We start from the raw sequence: 18,192 nt of genomic DNA, 5'->3' as shown, positions 1-18,192 counted from the left end.
TCCCCATACAAAGAGAGTACTATTTAGAGATTCAATTACTCCAATTAGAAGCAAAAAAATCTCACTGAATTGAGTAGAATACGACAAGATAAACTTATCTTGTTCTTTGCCTGATTGCCAAACCAAAACATTACCACCATCACTTTTTTTCGGTATTATATCAAGTAAAACAATTAATGAAAATGAAAAAAATTCATATTTGTAAGGACGGCATTTTGCCAAATGGCCGTCCTCCCTCTGTTATATTTTTATACTATATACTGAAATGTAGAGCATTTCACGGCCTATCCACCGATATGTATGTCAGGTAAAAATGTACTCTGCACAAAGATATATGTATAATTTCAGCTGCGATGAAACACAATAGCAGTAGGGGCTTGTCCCTTTTGTATGTGCGTGTGTAATGGACACTACGTTTCTGTCCTCACTGCTGCCTCATATACAGCTGTCTCTGTTCAATAAAGTCAGTTCGAGCTTTCTCCTCGTCTGATTCCAGTCCTTACAACTGGTGACCTTCCAGATTAAACCCCAGAAAACCTTTAACAGGCCCATACAGTGCTCAGTCTAGGTTCTCTGGTGCTCCTATCCACGGTCGACCACAACGCCATTAGCAGACTTAAAATGGCACGTCCTCTACAGGAGTGTTTTTGTGTTCATCTCACGGTTTGGCCCGCCATTTATGACGCCTGTCGACCGTAAGAATGAGCTGGCAGACATGGAGAACTCTGCTTAAAACTGGGAGCTGTCCTTCTGATTCTTCAATGCCCTTACCTGCAGCACGATCCATGCTCTCCCTAGGTGGTCCCCCGACCTGTGCCCCAATCAACGTCCCTGCATGTCACCAAAGCGCCAGTGGACTCCCATTCTGTCAAACTGCCGCCCTTCTCCAGACAGAACGTCGCAACCTGGCTACACCGCCCGGAGATCCAGTTCTGGCTCCATGGGATCACCAGGGAAGGAACCTAGATGGACCTCATCGCTGCAGCCTTCCCAGAGGATGTGTTCAACGGCCTCACCCCCTCGATGGCCAGCCAGTCCGGAGTCATCCAGGCATTCTCCTTCCCAGTCCCCGAGAGAGCCGCCCATATCTTTGATCTGGTGGTCAACCCCATAACCACTGCAGACACGAGGCTAGCCTGGCATAAGCTCCAGGACCTGGTACCACTGCCAGAGGTGGACCACCAAGGATGCAGGAAGGAGGTAAGCCTCCTTAGAAAGCTCTTCTTCCGCCAACTCGAGCCCCAAGTCCGCAGTCAGATCCCTGACGTGGAAGACCTGGACATGGAGAGCCTGGTGCAGTGGGTCTCCAGACTGTTCACTGCCTCCCAGGCCGCAAAACTCTCCGCCCCACCGTCAGCCAACAGCCTGCAGCAGCAGGAACACAAGGAGGCAAGGATCAGTGTTGCCTTCCAGAGAAGGAGAATCTCCTTCGTGCCTCTAAAAAATGACAGAGGCAGCGCCCAAGGCCGGCCCCCCCTGACAGCAGCAGTAATGAAGTCTCGCCCAAGAGGATTTTACATCGAGGACACCATCTCCGGCCACAGGATGTTGGTCCACACTGATGCCATGCGGTCAGTGTTCCTGCCATTGGCAGAGGACTGCAGCCGCACCCCCGACCGCCCTCGTAGCTGCCAATGGAACCCCTATCTGCTCTTATGGCACCAGGACCCAGACCATCACATTCCTGGGCCGGACGTAAACCTAGCCTTTCATCATCGCCGACATATGAATCCCTCTCCTGGGGGCGGACTTCCTAGCCCACCGTGGGCTCTTAGTGGATGTAGCCCGCCAATGCCTCCTTGACACCGAGACCTGCCTCTCTTGCCCACTCACCACAGGACCCATGGCACCCAACATCTGCTCCGTTTTTCCCCAGAGGTACACCTCCCTCCTACTAGAGTTCCTGAATGTCTTCTGACCCGAGCTTCGCCAAGTGGCAGGGGCTGCGCCCAAGCACAGTATATACAATTACATCAACACCAAGGGCCCCTTGATGTACGCCAAGTTCCGCCGCCTCCTGCCGAAGCTCCTTCAGGAAGCAAATGGGCATCTGTAGGAAGGCTGCGGGCCTATGGGCATCCCCCCTCCACATGGGGAAGAAGGCAGACGTTACGTGGAGGCCGTGACAACTACCACCGCCTGAACCTTGTCACTACGCCCAACAGTTACCCCTACGGAGCAAAGATCTTCTCTAAAATTGACCTCCTAAAGTCCTACTTTCAGGTCCCCGTTCATCCCAATGACATTCTGAAGATGGCGATTAACACACCCTTTGGGTCCTTCGTGCTCACCTTCGGCCTTCGGAACGCCAGAGCCACCTTTCAGCACCTTATGGACAGTATCCTCGGCAACCTACCCTTCTGCATCTGCTATGTGGACGACATCCTCATATTCTCCAGATTGCTGGAGGAGCACTTGAACCACGTCTGGGCCGTCCTCAAGCGCTTGCAGGAGAACAGGCTCGTCTTCCGTTTAGACAAGTGCACCTTCGGCGCGGAGAAGGTGGATTTCCTTGGCCACGAGATCACCCCAGCATGAGTACTCCCCATGGCATTGAAGATGGCTGCAGTGGAGAAGTTCCCAACGCCAACAACATCAAGGCCCTCCAAGAGTTCATTGGGATGGTTAATTACTACAGAAGATTCATCATGGACATCGCTCGCACCATGTGTCCTTTGACTGAGGACCTGAAGGGCAAGCCAAAGAAGCTGACCAAGTTGTCCCTCAGCAGAGCCACAACCCTGGCTCACCAGGACTGCGATGTGCCCCTGACACTCACCAACAATGTCAGCAACACCGCATGCAGCGCTGTCCTAGAGCAGCTGGTCAATGGGGTCCCCACACTGCTAGCCTTCTTTAGTAGGAAGCTGAAACCCGCTGAGACCCGCTACAGCACCTTCGACCACGAGCTCCTCGCTGTCCAGGCCATCTGCCACTTGAAGTGCCTCCTGGAAGACGTCCCATTCACCATAAGGACAGACCACCAGCCGCTTGTCCACGCCTTCGTTAAGGCAGGCGACGCTTGGTCCGCAAGACAGCAATGTCACCTCGTAGCTGTCACTGAATTCGGGTGCTCCATCTAGTACATCCCCAGCGGAAGGAACCCCATGGCCTACACCCTCTCGAGGATCGAGATAAACTCCCGGCACCTTGGCTAGGACTATGAGGACCTAGTGCGTGAGCAAGCCTCTGATCCCGAAGTACCAGCCTACTGTGCCGCCATCACCGCCCTCTGATGGGAGGACATTCCCTTCGGCCCTTCCAAGACAATGCTCCTCTGCAACACCAGCACCGGCTGCCCACACCCTCTGATGCCTGCCTCCTGGAGGAAGCAGGTATTTGATGTGATCCATCTCTCGCATCTGTCGCTCCTCACACAACCAGACTCATGACAGAAAGGTTCATTTGGCACGTCATCAAGAGGGTCTCCTGGGAGTGGGCCAGGAACTGTATCGCATGCCAGAGCAGCAAGACAGGAAGGCACACCAAATCGGGAATAGACACCTTCCCTCAACCCAGGTGGAGATTCGGGCATATCCCCGTCGATGTTGTGGTCCACTTCCCCAATACGATGGTTAGATACCGTCCTGGATGGTGACTCGAAACGGCCGACAGGTTGGCCAGAAGCCACCGCAGACCTCTGTGCCGAAGCCCTCCTATCCAGCTGGATCAGCCACTTCGGAGTGCCAGACGACAACACTACAGACCGGGGAACTGCCTTCACCTCAAAACTCTGGACCTCCCTGATGGCAACCAAGCACCATACGACCACGGCCGGCCGTACAACCCCGCAGACAACGGCATGATGGAAAGAACCCACCTCTCCCTCAGGTCTCCCTGATGGCATGCTGCAAAGGCCCCCGACTGGAAGGCACAGCACCTCATTATACATTTTTTCTATCCCCAAGTGTGGCCTACTGACCCTGCAATGTACTATATCCAAAGCCACTGGAATTAGGACTCAGAATTACGATCTGTGTCATGTCTCCGTTACTTTCACTAGTCCTTAATTTATATTTAATTTTCCTGACCAATAGATTACCTTCTAATTCTAAACCTGAAAAAGGTAACTTATAACCTTTCCTGACTGATTCCCTTCTAAGAAACGCTTTTGCATCAGCCAAAATTTCATTTTCACCTGCCTTTGCTCTATGAGACTCATATCCCATTGTATAGAATCACTAGTGACTAGCGTAACTTGAGATCGTTCCGTATCAAAAAAATTTCTACTAAGGGCATCCGTGACTACATTTAATTTGCCTTCTATATATTTGAGCTTTGCATCGAAGTCCCTGATAGTTAAGAACCATCGAGCTCTTTTAGGTGACAAATCGGGTTTATTAAAAAGATCCAGGCTTGTGGTCTATAAGGACTTCTACTTTATTCCCCATCAGTAGCATTTTAAAATGAACCAAACTTGATACTATTGCAAAGGCTTCTTTATCTACAGTAGCCATTAATCTTTCATTGCTTCCCTTTGTCCTAAATTTCCTGCTATAAAACGCTATGGGATTGAACCTCCCATCAAATTTTAGCATAAGGCAAGCACCTATAACCCTCCTGACTGGCATCAGTCACTAATGTGAATGGTTTGCTGAAATCTGGAAAATTCAGAACTGGGGGATTCATTAACGCGTCCTTAAGTTTTTAAAAACTTACTTCTTGTGGTCTCCCCAATGAAATTGAAGTCGTTTCCCGCAATACATCTGTTAGAGGAGCTGCTATGTTAAAAAAATCTTTCACAAACCTATGAAAAAGTCCTGCCATCCGTAGGAATGACATATTTTTGATTTCCGGGTGCAAAAATCTGCAATTGCTTTGACTATGGTTGTTTACTCTAACCCCTTCCTTGGAAATGACATGACCTAAATATGTGATTTGCTTTTTCAAGAAGGAACGCTTAGCTAGCTTAATTTTCAATCCTGCTAACCTAAGTCTCCTAAGTACTTCCTTAAGCACTTCAAAGTGTTGTACGACCGAGTCTGTTGCAATTAATATATCATCCTGGTACACAAAAATATTTTTACCCAATAACTCGTGCAAAACTGTGTTTACCAACCTGGTAATGGTCATCAGACTACCCGATAAACCGAACGGCATCCACGTAAATTCATAGTGTCCCTTGGGCCCTGAGAAGGCAGTATATTCCTTACTATTTTCACCAAGAGGGATCTGCAGAAAACCCTGCGCTAAATCAATTGAGCTATAAATATTATGTCCCCCGTCCATTTCTACAAAAGATCTGGTATCATGCGACTGGGTAACGGTCAGGAATTGCCTTTTCATTCAACGTCTAAAATCAACACATACTCGGACAGAACCGTCCTTCTAGGCACTGCTAACAGAGGAAAGTTGTATGGAGACGCACTAGGTCTAATGATTCCTTCCTCTTCCCATTTACTGACCTCTTTGTCTACCTGTTCTCTGATTTTGAAAGGTATGCGGTATGCAGGAATAAAAATGGGTTTTGTACCTTTCTGCAAGTTTACCGTATGTTCTAACACATTAGTCAATACCAGTTTATCCCCTCGTAAAGCTACCATGTCCCCGAATTCTGCCAAGAGCTCACTTACTGCTTCTATATGCTCTTTGTAATCTGCATTAGCTAAATGTTCTCTGAATATTTGCTGCCTTGATTACATTTCTGCCTTTGAAAACTCAGTTTTTCCCTCTACAATAGCCACTGAACCACTGTCATTACTCCAATCTTGCGGGTCTACCACATATGTATTCTTCATGGTATTTCCTAACTGTATCTACAGTTCAGTAATTCTACCAGTGTAACACCAGTGTTTGATACACTGTTCACTGATGCAGTGCTAATAACCCCTCTTAGTTTCTCGCTGCCCTCAATTACGCATACTTCCATGGGTTTTTTCACTTCCCTCAATTTGACTTTTACCAGTCTTTGAACCTAGCATTAAAATAACATCCTCTGATAAAACGTATTTATATTTGAGGTTAGTACCTCCTTGTTCCACGATCCCGTAAATATCACCTCCCGTGGTTCTCATTGCATCCACCAAGACCCCGTTGTTAGTATCAGTAATAATATCAGTATTAGTATCAGTATCACCACCCATAACGCCATTGTTAAACCCGCCAAAATTGTTACTACTGTGGCCCTCAATATCCCGTTTAACCTCACCGCAGTTATTCCCAGTATCATCAGTGTGGGTTTTGGTATCACCACTCCCCATATCCCTGGTATCATTACCATTAGCACCGCCAAAAGCGCCCCCTATTTTCAGTATTCCCCATATCCTCAGTTTCACTTGCATCCTCTTAAGGGATAAAAACACCGGGAATTCCAACCGTTATACCACTAATACCTGCATGGACCGATATCTTGTGTCTTCTACATGCAGGATGGCCCAGCAAAAGTCTGTTGCCAACGCAACCCCTTTTATAACCAAAAAATCGTATTCTAACAAACCCAGAGTGTTTAATCTATGTGCTTGCATATCACACACCGTCTCCATGCGAGAATTTGGTCGATCCATGGCCTCGCAGTATTGGAAATTCACCGATTTCGAAACACATACCTTATGGGAATAATTCCATTAGGGCCAAGGCAAACGGCAACTTACCCAGTCAAACTTTTTTTTTTTTATTCTACCCATTTCCAATACTTTCTATGTACTATACTGTAATGTTTTATAATATGAAATTGTTCTTGTGGATAAATAAAACATTAAAAAGGTTTTAATAACTTGAAAATTTTTAAAATTACACACAGGATGGTGAAAACTCCCACACGTAAACAATCCCACCATTGGGTGCAAGTGTACTGTACGATACAGGCATTTCCTTTAAAAAAAACCTCTTGGATGGTATTTCCTCTACCTATCCTCTGCCAAAAAAACCTTCAAATTCCTCTATCTCATCCCCCACGAAGAGTTCTTCAGCTGAAGGAAGGCTTTGTGAACCGTTTCGGGTACTGGCGGATCATGCGTGTCTTTACTCCCGTTAGGCCTAACAAACTTGGTTATGGGGTCCTGTCTCAGTTTAGATATTGATGAAAATTCAAAATTTCATGTGAAATTATAATTTCTTAAAAAGAAATGATAAAAATTCAACATGAAATGACAGCTTCTTGAAAAGTTTAGATCGAACGATTTCTCTCTCTCTCTCTCTCTCTCTCTCTCTCTCTCTCTCTCTCTCTCTCTCTCTCTCTCTCAAAAATTCAAAATTTCATATGAAATTATAATTTCTTAAAAAAGAAATGATAAAAATTCAACACGAAATAACAGTTTCTTGAAAAGTTTAGATCGAACGACTCTCTCTCTCTCTCTCTCTCTCTCTCTCTCTCTCTCTCTCTCTCTCTCAACACATCTGTTTCTCAGTTAATCACTTTTACTAGTCATTTTCATCAAAACCTGTTTCAACAACAGAAAAAATAAATGATCAAGTGCCAAAAGTTAGTCAAAACAAGTTAATCTAGAAAAAAAATTCGTAGTACTTGTTCAGCAAAGACGGAGTTGAAACTGTCGACTGCTGCCAAAATGCAAGTTGCTCCTCCCTCGTCTTCAACTTAAGGGCAAACTTTTTAGTTTCGAGAAAATAGGTCTTCCTCCTTCTAGGCAGATGCATACAAGATACGGATGATCAGAATACACTTCAACAGATCTGAATAATACGTATGGCGATGATGATAATGATGGGTGCAAGTGTACTGTACGATAAAGGTGTGAGGCAGAGCCTTCCGTCTTAGCTAATGGCTGAGCAGGGAAACTTTCTCTCGCATTCCCCCTTGGAGGAATAATTTTTTTCCCTCCAAGCATTCCCCCACCCCTTCTCTCAGAGCAGCAAAACCCCCCCCCCCCCCCCCCCACACATCTTAAAATACCTTTGAAAAGGACAATAGATTTGGTACGTTTGCGGCGCGTGACTCGCAGACTTTGAACGGCATCGCAGATACAGAAAATCTATTTTGAGAACTAGCGATTGCATAAAAGGGGAATCGCACAATTCGAACACCCATAATTCGGGACCGGACTGTATCTATCTATATATATATATATATATATATATATATTATATAATATATATATATATATATATATATTATATATATATATATATATATATATATATATATATATATATACACACACACACACACACACACACACACATATATATATATATATATATATATATATATATATATATATATATATATATATAGTGTTTGTGTAAAGATATTTTGTTTTATTGAGCTTAAGTGTATGTCATTCTAGTGTATTTCCTACGTTACAGAGTAAATTGTTGTTGTTGATCAGTGGTAGGAGACCATTAGCTTAGAGCCTGATGACTATTTTCTCTTTATTTACTCTACAGATTAATAGTAGGAATGTTTCCCTTGGGGAAACAAGGGACCAGTTAGCATCCTACTCTGCTGCCAGTGTGGCTACACCTGGAAATTTTTCCTCCTCAAAGTAAGTTCATGGAAAAGTTATTTATACCTTGCATATATGTCAGTTTATGTCCATTTTATATTTTATGAATTTTCAGTAAACCTGGATTTAAGTAGGAGCATTAGTATCTGCACGAGTTAAGTAATTCAGGGTTGTCTGATACATAAATGATATCTGTTACTGCTGTTGTACTTATTATTTCAAACTTTTATGCCTAAGGTATCTTTTTTAAAAGAAAAAAACTGCACAACTTGACAGCTTCATTTCTCTAAACAAATAATGCAGGATATTTTTTTTAGTCTGACAATGTAATTTGACTTTCAGGGTTCGTTCATGAGCAAGTCATTGGCTGTTAGTAGTTTCACATAACTTATGTTTCAGTGAAACAGTTTTGAAACTTCACACTTTGATTTTAGTAAACAGAAACTAAAGAAACGATTTCACAAAATATACAGTCGACCCCCCATATTCCCATATTTGCGTGGATTAGGAAGTATTACTATAGCTTCTTTTCATCAGTTCCCTTTGGTCTCTTCCATTTCGGCTATTTAACTTTGTTTCTGCCTTACTCCAATCCATTGAATTGGTTAAAGAGCATATCTTGTGGATGTGCTCTGTGAGTCTCAAGTATGGTTTGCTGGTCTCATTTATTTGAATTTTTAACTGCATAATGTTATGCCATTGTTAACAGTCGGCATATACTGTAATCTCTCCTTTTATATAAATTAACACAGTGCATGCAAAGCCTACTGGATAATGGAAATTTATGTATGTATATGATAAAAAATTACTGCGGGTGTGGAAAATCTCTTTTATTCAGAAAAGAATAACCCAGAGAGAAAAAGGCAGCCAAACACAGTGATATGATGTATATACATGTACATATACATGCACATACATATACACATGCTGATTTTATATTGAACAAGTAGCTAATAGTATTTGCTCTTGAATTTTGGTACCTCCATATTAGAAAAATCTAATAAACATTTCATTGAAATCTGTTTGTGCACAGGGTTTTTTAAAGATGTATTACAGATACTGTGCAGTTTTGAAATGGTTATTACCAAGCGAGCATCAAACAAGATCTAAATACTCCCCTAATTGTTTTATTGTCTTACACTTACATGGACTTGAAATACCTATTGCCCCAAATGTGATCTAATTTAAAGAATGCAACTGAATGAAAAATGAACAACTAATAAATGCAGTGTCCAGTTTTTTTGTATGTGTTGCAGAGACTGGCAATATCTTCAACCAGTTTTTCATTTATGTTATCAATTATCAATTGTATTACTGTATGTGCGTTTAATACCTCTCTTTCTCACTTTTGCTGTGTGCATAATTATTTTGATACAGGTTAATATCCTGTAATAGTTTATGATTTATATAATTGTGTTTATCATTATACATATTGCATTATCTGTTTACAGTGAACCCCCGTATTTGCAGACTCCAGATTTGCGGACTCATGTATTCACAGATTTCTCTCTGGAACATAAATACCATCATTATTCAGGGGAAATTCACATATTCGCAGTATTTTTCTATGAGAAATATCCAAAAATTCCTTTTCTTTATATTATCATAAAATGCACTATTTGTGATAAAACTATTAAAAAAAAAGGTATAAACATATTCCTGGTTTTTCTTGAGTTTTACCTGACAAAATAGGCAGTTTTAAAGTGTTGTTATAGGGTTTCTATGATTCGTGAGGGTGTCTGGTATGCATCCCCCGCGAATACAGAACACTGTACTCAAGGTTTCATCCAATGATGTATGATTGGCTAAGTTGATTAATAATGTGTTTGGGACAAGTAAGAATTCATAAATTTTCATATGCAATACCACATAAACACATAGCAGTTGTGCTCTGTGTTTACTTCGACATGATGTGAATGCATTTGTATACACTTTTGCATACTTGGTGTGCACGTATGCATGAACATAGGCTAAGGCAGTATGTAATGAGCATGAAAAGTTCAGACGCAGCACAGATGGACAATTTATTGTGGTACTGTTTTGTAATCTGTTCAAATTTTTTTTCACTAGTATTTAACTTCAGAGTGCTTATCAGATTTAGAATCAGTGACTATAAAAAAAACATAAAACAGAGTACAGTTGACCCTGGGGATGTGTGCACCTTCCCCCTCCCTCCCTAACCGCCCCCCTGCTAATAGCTAAAATCTGTGAGTACTAGTAACCCTTCTAAAAATGCTTGTAACTGCTTATTTGATAGTTCAAACACTAAAAAAAAAAAACCCTAAAACCAATTAGAATATTTTAACAGTTTTATCACAAAAATACATTTTGTCATGAAATAGGATATTGAAAATACAGTAAATTTAGTTAATATATTTCTCATTGAAAAATACAGCAAATAGACAAATTTCCCGCAAATACGGTGTACATAATTCCATATACAGTGGACCCCCATATTCGCGTTCTCTGGATTCACGGAATCGCGCATTTGCAGATATCTTGCGGGAACATTTCCCCCCATTAATCACTCGAAATTTGCCTATCATGGTATTGTTCTCTGAGAAATATCGACATATTCCTGGTTTTTTTTTTTACCAATTTCATTATAAAATGCACTTTTTGTGATAAGACTAAAAAACCAGGCATAACAATTTTTAGTGGGTTTTTCTTGACTTTTAACTAACAAAATAGGAAGTTTTAAGTGTTGTTATTGGGAATCCAACTATTTGCAGGTTCTAACTATCATGGGGGAGTCTGGTACACATCCCTCACAAATATGGGGGACTATTGTATTAACCATTTGTGGAACATACTGTTTTGGTATCTTTCATGAGTAATGTGGGAGGGGAAGGAGGTAGGGCCAGGGTTTACAACTTATTGGGTGGTAGGGTTAGGAGAGCTGAGTGGGGTTTGGGCAGGCATTTGTTAGTTTCAAATTTCGCAAGTCATTTTTTCCACTTCATTTATCCTGAAGTACAGTCGACCCCCACCTGTCTGTGTTTCTGGATTTGTGGACTCACCCATTCAGGGATTTTCTGTCCCATTGAAAAATCTCCGAATAGGTAAGTCCGTGAATCCAGAACCACGAATAGGTGGGGATCAAATGTACTTGAAGATAAATGAAGTGAAAAAATGACATGAGAAAGTTGAAGCTAACAAATGCTTGCCCTACCCTTCCCACTCAGCTCTCCTGACCCTTCCATCCAATAAATTGTAATCCTTACCTAACCCCTTCCTCTCACTGTACCTCGGCCACTCCAAAGCGAAAATCAAAAATCAAGTTTAAGTGACGTTGGTGCTCCAAGCCAATAACAGTTGTGAAAGCTCTCAGAGTCAAATGCTGGCCTTCCCCTCTCCCCACCCATCCTTCCTCACCTTTCCCCTTCCTCACCTTTCCCCTTCCCCCTAACTCTTGTTTCCAGCTATCAGAACCTAGTAATTTTTCATTTTTATGAATTCGATATAATACTATCTTACAAATATAGTATATTGTTGTGCTGGAACCTTCCAGATAATGGTGACTTTTGGATAGGGTGAAACTGGATAATTGAAGGACTGTGTACTATTTTGTAGGGTTTTAAAGTAGCATAGGAGCATTGATTGTAGATCAGCAGACATGTATATTAATATTTTCTTTGAAAATTCCAACTGTGAAGTGGAGCTGCATGTTCCTCATATAAATTTGATATCATGATTTTTCGTGGTGAAAACAAAGCTGAAACTGTGGCTTTTTTAAAAACAACAAAATGCTTTACTCTTAAAGTATTAGGTGTAATTGATTAACTGTCTTTCCAGTTTCTGAAGTGAACTGATATGTTGTAGGCAAAGAGAAATTGGGGAAATAAAACCATCTGCAGTTCCTTGGTACTGAATATTTGTGTGGGGGATTCATTGCTTGTTCAACCTAAGCACTGATAAACATTTTATATTTTGAAATTTGTGTGAAAATATGATCGTATATTATCCATCATTAATTTTTCATTATGATAGAATATTAACACTTGTTTGAAGATCTCATCAGTTACAAGCTACATAAATTTTATTTTGTATTGAAGCTACATATTTATTCAGTATGCATTCTTACATTCATAATGATATTTTGCAGGCATTTGGTGCGAGTCATAGTTCGGGATGACCCTGTGGCATATTTGTCATATGGTATAAATTGCAGTGTTGCATCTTCAGTACCCACAGCAAATGTTCCACTCCCATTTACTGCCGCTACACAGGCATATGTTTTACAAGGGCTGTATAATTTAACTTACACGGTGAGTTGATGTCTTTAGTAATTGTTGTTCATAGCAGTAATTTGTCAGAGGATCAACTAATGAATTCATGAAAGGAAAGCCTTTTCTTTTTTAAATGCTTTAAAAATCAAAAATAAGCAAACCAGTCAATAAAAAATGAGCTTGATTTTACACATACTACAGTTTTGGTGATGCATGAACTACCAGTTGGTGAAAATTAATCCAAGAAGAATGAAGTCTTGTGAAGGATAAGCACAATTATGGCAATTATTATTCGTGCTCTGTGTTACCATATTTTTTATTGCTGTTATTTATGTATAGTTTACTGTTGTCCATAAGAAATGCCTTATTAATTTTTATGGTGTGCTGGTAACAGAAACATATAGTTACTGATTGCACACTTGAATAACTCATGTGAAGAAACATGGCTCGTTTATTTAGGGGATCAAGCATAGTATTGTTGGAAATGCAAAATCATGCAAGTTCATAATAATACAATGCTATTACAGTATTTGAGTCTTTTTATAGTATTTTATTTAAAAATATTTACCAAACAAAAATCATCCTCGAATCATTTCTTGTAGGCTGTAAAGTGAGGGAGGGAGGGGCGAACCTATCAAATATGTCACATTACTCAACAATTTCTGACCACAAGGGTAGATATTGCCACTCCCTGTTCAAATCAATTCTCTCTCTCTCTCTCTCTCTCTCTCTCTCTCTCTCTCTCTCTCTCTCTCTCTCTCTCTCCTACCCAAATCCAAAGGGTAAAATGAGGAATGGGATGATAGATACTTAGTTCAGCTCTCTCTCTCTCTCTCTCTCTCTCTCAAATCCAAAGGGGTCCAAAGGGTAGAATGAGGAATGGGATGATAGATAAATAGACACTTAGTTCAGCCCTCTCTCTCTCTCTCTCTCTTTCTTAAGGATAGTTACTACTGCTGATTAGTCTCTAACCAATTGGTATTAACACTTATGCAGTGTTTGTGTGTTTATAGTGTTTTAACAATGCCTAGTAAAAGTAATACAGAAATCAGCACATTTTGGCGCTGAAAATCAGTGATTTTCAGTGCTAGGCACCAGGGACTGCCAGTATAGTAAGAAGGCAAGAAGTAGTCCACAGCTTTCTTGTAAATTCTTCTCTGTTGTCACCAGGGAATCTCCTCTGGGAGTCGCTGCCTCCTCCAAGTGGACACTCTGTTCTCGTGACTCTTCTCAATGTTCTGTGTTCTCATCGGCGAAGATGGAGCTAGACCACCTTGTTAAGGATATCTTCAAGATTTGTTGAAGTTTTTAGCTTCCTTAACAGGACATTGGGAACATGGGTTAAGAAGATTGCCCACTTCCAATCATTATTTGGCACCTTGGAATGGCTATGAGTCTTTGGTCCTGTGCAAACATGACCATTAGAGATGGCTTTACACTCGCACACCACACACACACACACACACACACACACACACACACACACAAAACACACACACATATATATATATATGTATATATATATATATATATATATATATATATCATGCATATATATATATATATATATATATATATATATATATATATATATATATATATATATATAGTATATCCATTCAGTGGTACCTTGACCTACAAGTTTAATTCGTTCCGTGGCCGAGCTCATAGCCCAATTTGCTCACACATCAAATCAATTTTCCGCATTGAAATAACTTAAAATGCCCTTAATCCACTTCAAATCTCAATATGCCACCCCATATTTTTATGTTTCATGTTATTAAATAAGGAAAACAGTGTACAGGTAGTGTTCAAGCTACAACAATTCGTCTTACGATAATCCGATTTTATGAGAGACCAAATTACAATAGCCTAACTTTATCCCATCTTCCAGTTAAATAAGTTAAAAAAACAGCAAAAGAGAATGATGCAAGTATTGTTTTTGATGTTATACTCTTTGCATAATTGTGTACAGCCATGAATAACCAAATGAGAATTAACTTTTTTGCTAAGTACAACCAAATTGGATAACAACATCAACTTGGCTTTCATTTCAACCATCATGCGATAGTAAACAATTACTGTGGTTATGTTATAAATGACGTTATGTAAAATACGACTGAGATATTTTTATGTAATAACTTTATTCGCTATATGTGTATCAAAGATCAACAAAGAAATGCACGTTAAATTCAAACCAAGTTGTAGCTGAAGCTGAGAACACTGTTCAAGCTGGCAATGACTTTTATCGTCCATCGGCAACAAGGATAAAAGTCCCGTAAAACTCATGCCATCAATCACAACCGTAGATAAAATTCAGAGAAAATAATTTTAATCAAAACTACTTAGCTTGAAAGAACACATTTTACTGTTCTTTTTATGCCGATAAAAGTTTAAGATAAATATCGTGAAAATATAGATCGGAATCAAGTAACTTTTTACTCAGTAAACATGCCACCAACATAATCTGTTAACGGAAAAAATAATTTCGTTCACAATCACAGCGAGTTGTATTCAAGTCATATTTCGGCTTAAAAACACGTCGTATAACGAAAAAATTCCCTTGTCTCATATAAATCAAGTACTATCTAGATATTCGTTTATGCTAACTAGAAGCAAGAAAATTCGCTCAGAGTTGAGTTAAATATGGCGAAACAAACTTGTATTCACCATCAGCTGATTTCCAAAGCAAAACATTGACTGCTATGTTAGTATTTTATTATACAATAATATGAGAATACATGAAGTATTATTGGATACAGTGGAAAAGATTCATGGAAAAATAAGTAGCAGTGGCATCTAGAGCTCGTACCTCAATTTTTTGCTCATGTAACAAAGCAAAAAATCGACCGAGTGACGACTCGTACCTTGGAAAACTCGTACATTAAGTCACTCCTAGGTCTAGGTACCACTGTGTACAGACGGCCAACGAAGAATTGGCGTAGTTTCTTAATTCATTGTTCGTTAAGGAAATATTGCCGTATGCAGGTGCCAGATTATTTACGTAACAACAAAATAACATTTCCTTTCAAAGGTGCTATACTTGAAATAAATTACATTAGAATTGAGTAGACTTATTCAACGTATTAAAGATAATTATTTTGCAAAGTAAGGAAAATATATACCGATGGGTCCACGATTTCTAATTTTATTCTCAACTCTAGCTTCGTGACAGCATACCGAAGATTTTGAAGTTGGCTTTGCTGCCGCTCGAGTCTTTACTCAACGTATCGTACTGCACTGGGGTGTTGTCATTTCGTCTCCTACAGCCGATAAATAATACATCAAGGCGTTAACATTCTTTGAAAACGATGTTTAATTAAACTAATTTTGTCCTTTGATCAATAAAATAATTTGCATGACACATTTAGTGGCTTAAAACTGGACTTCTGATTTTCCCACATGATTAGTCTAGGTCTTATACTCTCTCGGATACGTAATATCAATGAATATTTAAATCGACAATATATATATATATTAATATATATATATATATATATATAATATATATATATATATATAGTATATATTATTAATCTGCCTTTATTTGACTATTCCCGTTATTCTTGTTTTATTAGCCATGTTCGCCTTTCTTCTTATCCTTTTCATAGTTGCTTAACATAATTAACTCTGACCTAGCTATTCAAAGTCAAAAGCAATCATAAAAAAATCAAACGAATATAATTCAGTCTTATTTTTTATCGATGTCCTCGCCTTCCTTGGATCCCAGTCGGAGACAGTATGTTCGTTCGTTCGTTCGTTCGGCCTCCTCTCTGTGTGTGTCCAGAAGAGCGCCTTCACCTTGGAATTCTTGAGCATTTGAACTTGAAGATCTCTGGAGATGTTGTTATCCTCGACGGAGCCACAGCTCCGTCGAATCCTGCCCCAGAGATCTTCTCTGCTCAATTGAGTGATCAAAGGACTATTCTACTTACGAGAACAAAGGAGAAAGGCTTCTGCAATCCTCAGGAATCCCAAAAGGAAATCGCCCTTCAAGACACGAAGGAAGGAAGACGAAGGACGAACGAACGAACGAACACACTGTCTCCGTCTGTCTTCAAGGAAGGAAGGAAGACTTCGAAATCCACAAGAGAAGAATCGAAGCTTCCGTCAGCTTCTCAAAGCAACCATCAGCATCAAGCGTCTTTGACTCAGCCTCTCGACAACAGGGTCTGCCGTCAAGGGCTAAGAGAAAGTGGATGAAGATTGCATGAAGGTCTGCAAAGACGTCACAAGGAGACGAGGACCAAAAGGTAGGACTGGATACTGGAAGAGGATTGGATATGGAAACTACTACAGAGGAAGAGTGAGAATAGGACTACTTACGAGAACAGAAGAGAAAGGCTTCCCAAATCCTCAAGAATCCCAAAATGAACTCGCCCTTCAAGACACACGGGGAGGAGGACGAAGGACGAACGAACACACAGTCTCCGTCTGCCTCCAAGGAAGGAGAAAGACTTCGAAAGAATCTGAAGCTACTCTTGCAGAGCTGTGGCTCCGTCGAATACAGCCACAGAGATCTTCACTGCTCGAATTGCTAGAGAATCCCAATTGCCTCCGTCTGTCTCCAAGGAAGGAAGAAGACTTCGAAATCCACAAGAGAAGAATCGAAGCTTCCGTCAGCCTCTCAAACCAACCATCAGCACCAAGCGTCTTTGATTCAGCCTCTCGACAACAGAGCCTTCCGCCAAGGACTGAGGAAAAGAGGAGGAAAGAAGCAAGAAGGTCTTTAAAGGACTGCACAAGGAGACGAGGACCAAAAGGAGGACTGGACACAGGAAGAAGATTGGATACAGGAAGAAGACTGGACACAGGAAGGAAGACTGGACGGCAGAGAAGCGAAGAGAAGGACTGGACACGAAAGAAAGACTGGGACGCAGGAAGAAGAATGGACACAGAAAGAAGACTGGGCGCAGGAAGAAGACTGGACCACAGAAAGAGACCTGGGACGGCAGGAAGAAGACTGGACGCAGAAAGAAAGCTGGACTCGGAGGAAGAAACTGACGCCATGAAAGAAGACTGGACGCAGAAAAGAAGACGGGAACAGGAAGAAGACTGGACACAGGAAAGAAGACTGACGCCAGAAGAAACTGGACGCAGGAAGAAGACTGGACGCAGGAAGAAGACTGGACACAGAAAGAAGACTGGATTCAGAAAAGAAGACTGGACCACAGGAAGACTGACTGGACGGCAGAAGAAGACTGGACGCAGAAAGAAGACTGGACGCAGAAAGAAGACTGGACACAGGAAGAAGACTGGACGCAGGAAGAAGACTGGACACAGAAAGAAGACTGGACACAGAAAGAAGACTGGACACAGGAAGAAGACTGGACGCAGAAAGAAGACTGGACACAGAAAGAAGACTAGGCACGGAAGAAGACGGGACGCAGGAAGAAGCTGGACACAGAAAAGAAGAACTGGACACAGAAAGAAGAACTGGACAGGAAGAAGACTGAGCAGAAGAAGATAAAGAAAGAACTGGACACAGAAAGAAGGACTGGACACAGGAAAGAAGACTGGACGCCAGAAAGAAGACTGGACACAGGAAGAAGACTGGCCGG

At 41.0% G+C, this 18,192-nt stretch overlaps 1 protein-coding gene across 2 annotated transcripts in view; it reads left to right on the top strand.

The window, feature by feature from the left end:
• Positions 1-18,192, top strand: part of LOC135219572 (polycystin-1-like protein 2) — a 444,330-nt gene that overhangs the window by 107,159 nt on the left and 318,979 nt on the right. For both annotated transcript variants that reach the window (XM_064256448.1, XM_064256449.1), the window contains exons 9-10: positions 8,344-8,441; positions 12,508-12,670. In XM_064256448.1, the coding sequence (XP_064112518.1) occupies positions 8,344-8,441; positions 12,508-12,670 (261 nt within the window). The remainder of the gene's footprint in view (positions 1-8,343; positions 8,442-12,507; positions 12,671-18,192) is intronic.

The sequence above is a fragment of the Macrobrachium nipponense genome, chromosome 1 (genome assembly GCF_015104395.2).
Source record: "Macrobrachium nipponense isolate FS-2020 chromosome 1, ASM1510439v2, whole genome shotgun sequence".
NCBI classification, from domain to species: Eukaryota; Metazoa; Arthropoda; class Malacostraca; order Decapoda; family Palaemonidae; genus Macrobrachium; species Macrobrachium nipponense.
Note: the sequence above shows the minus strand (reverse complement) of the source record. Positions and strands in the feature narration are given on the sequence as shown.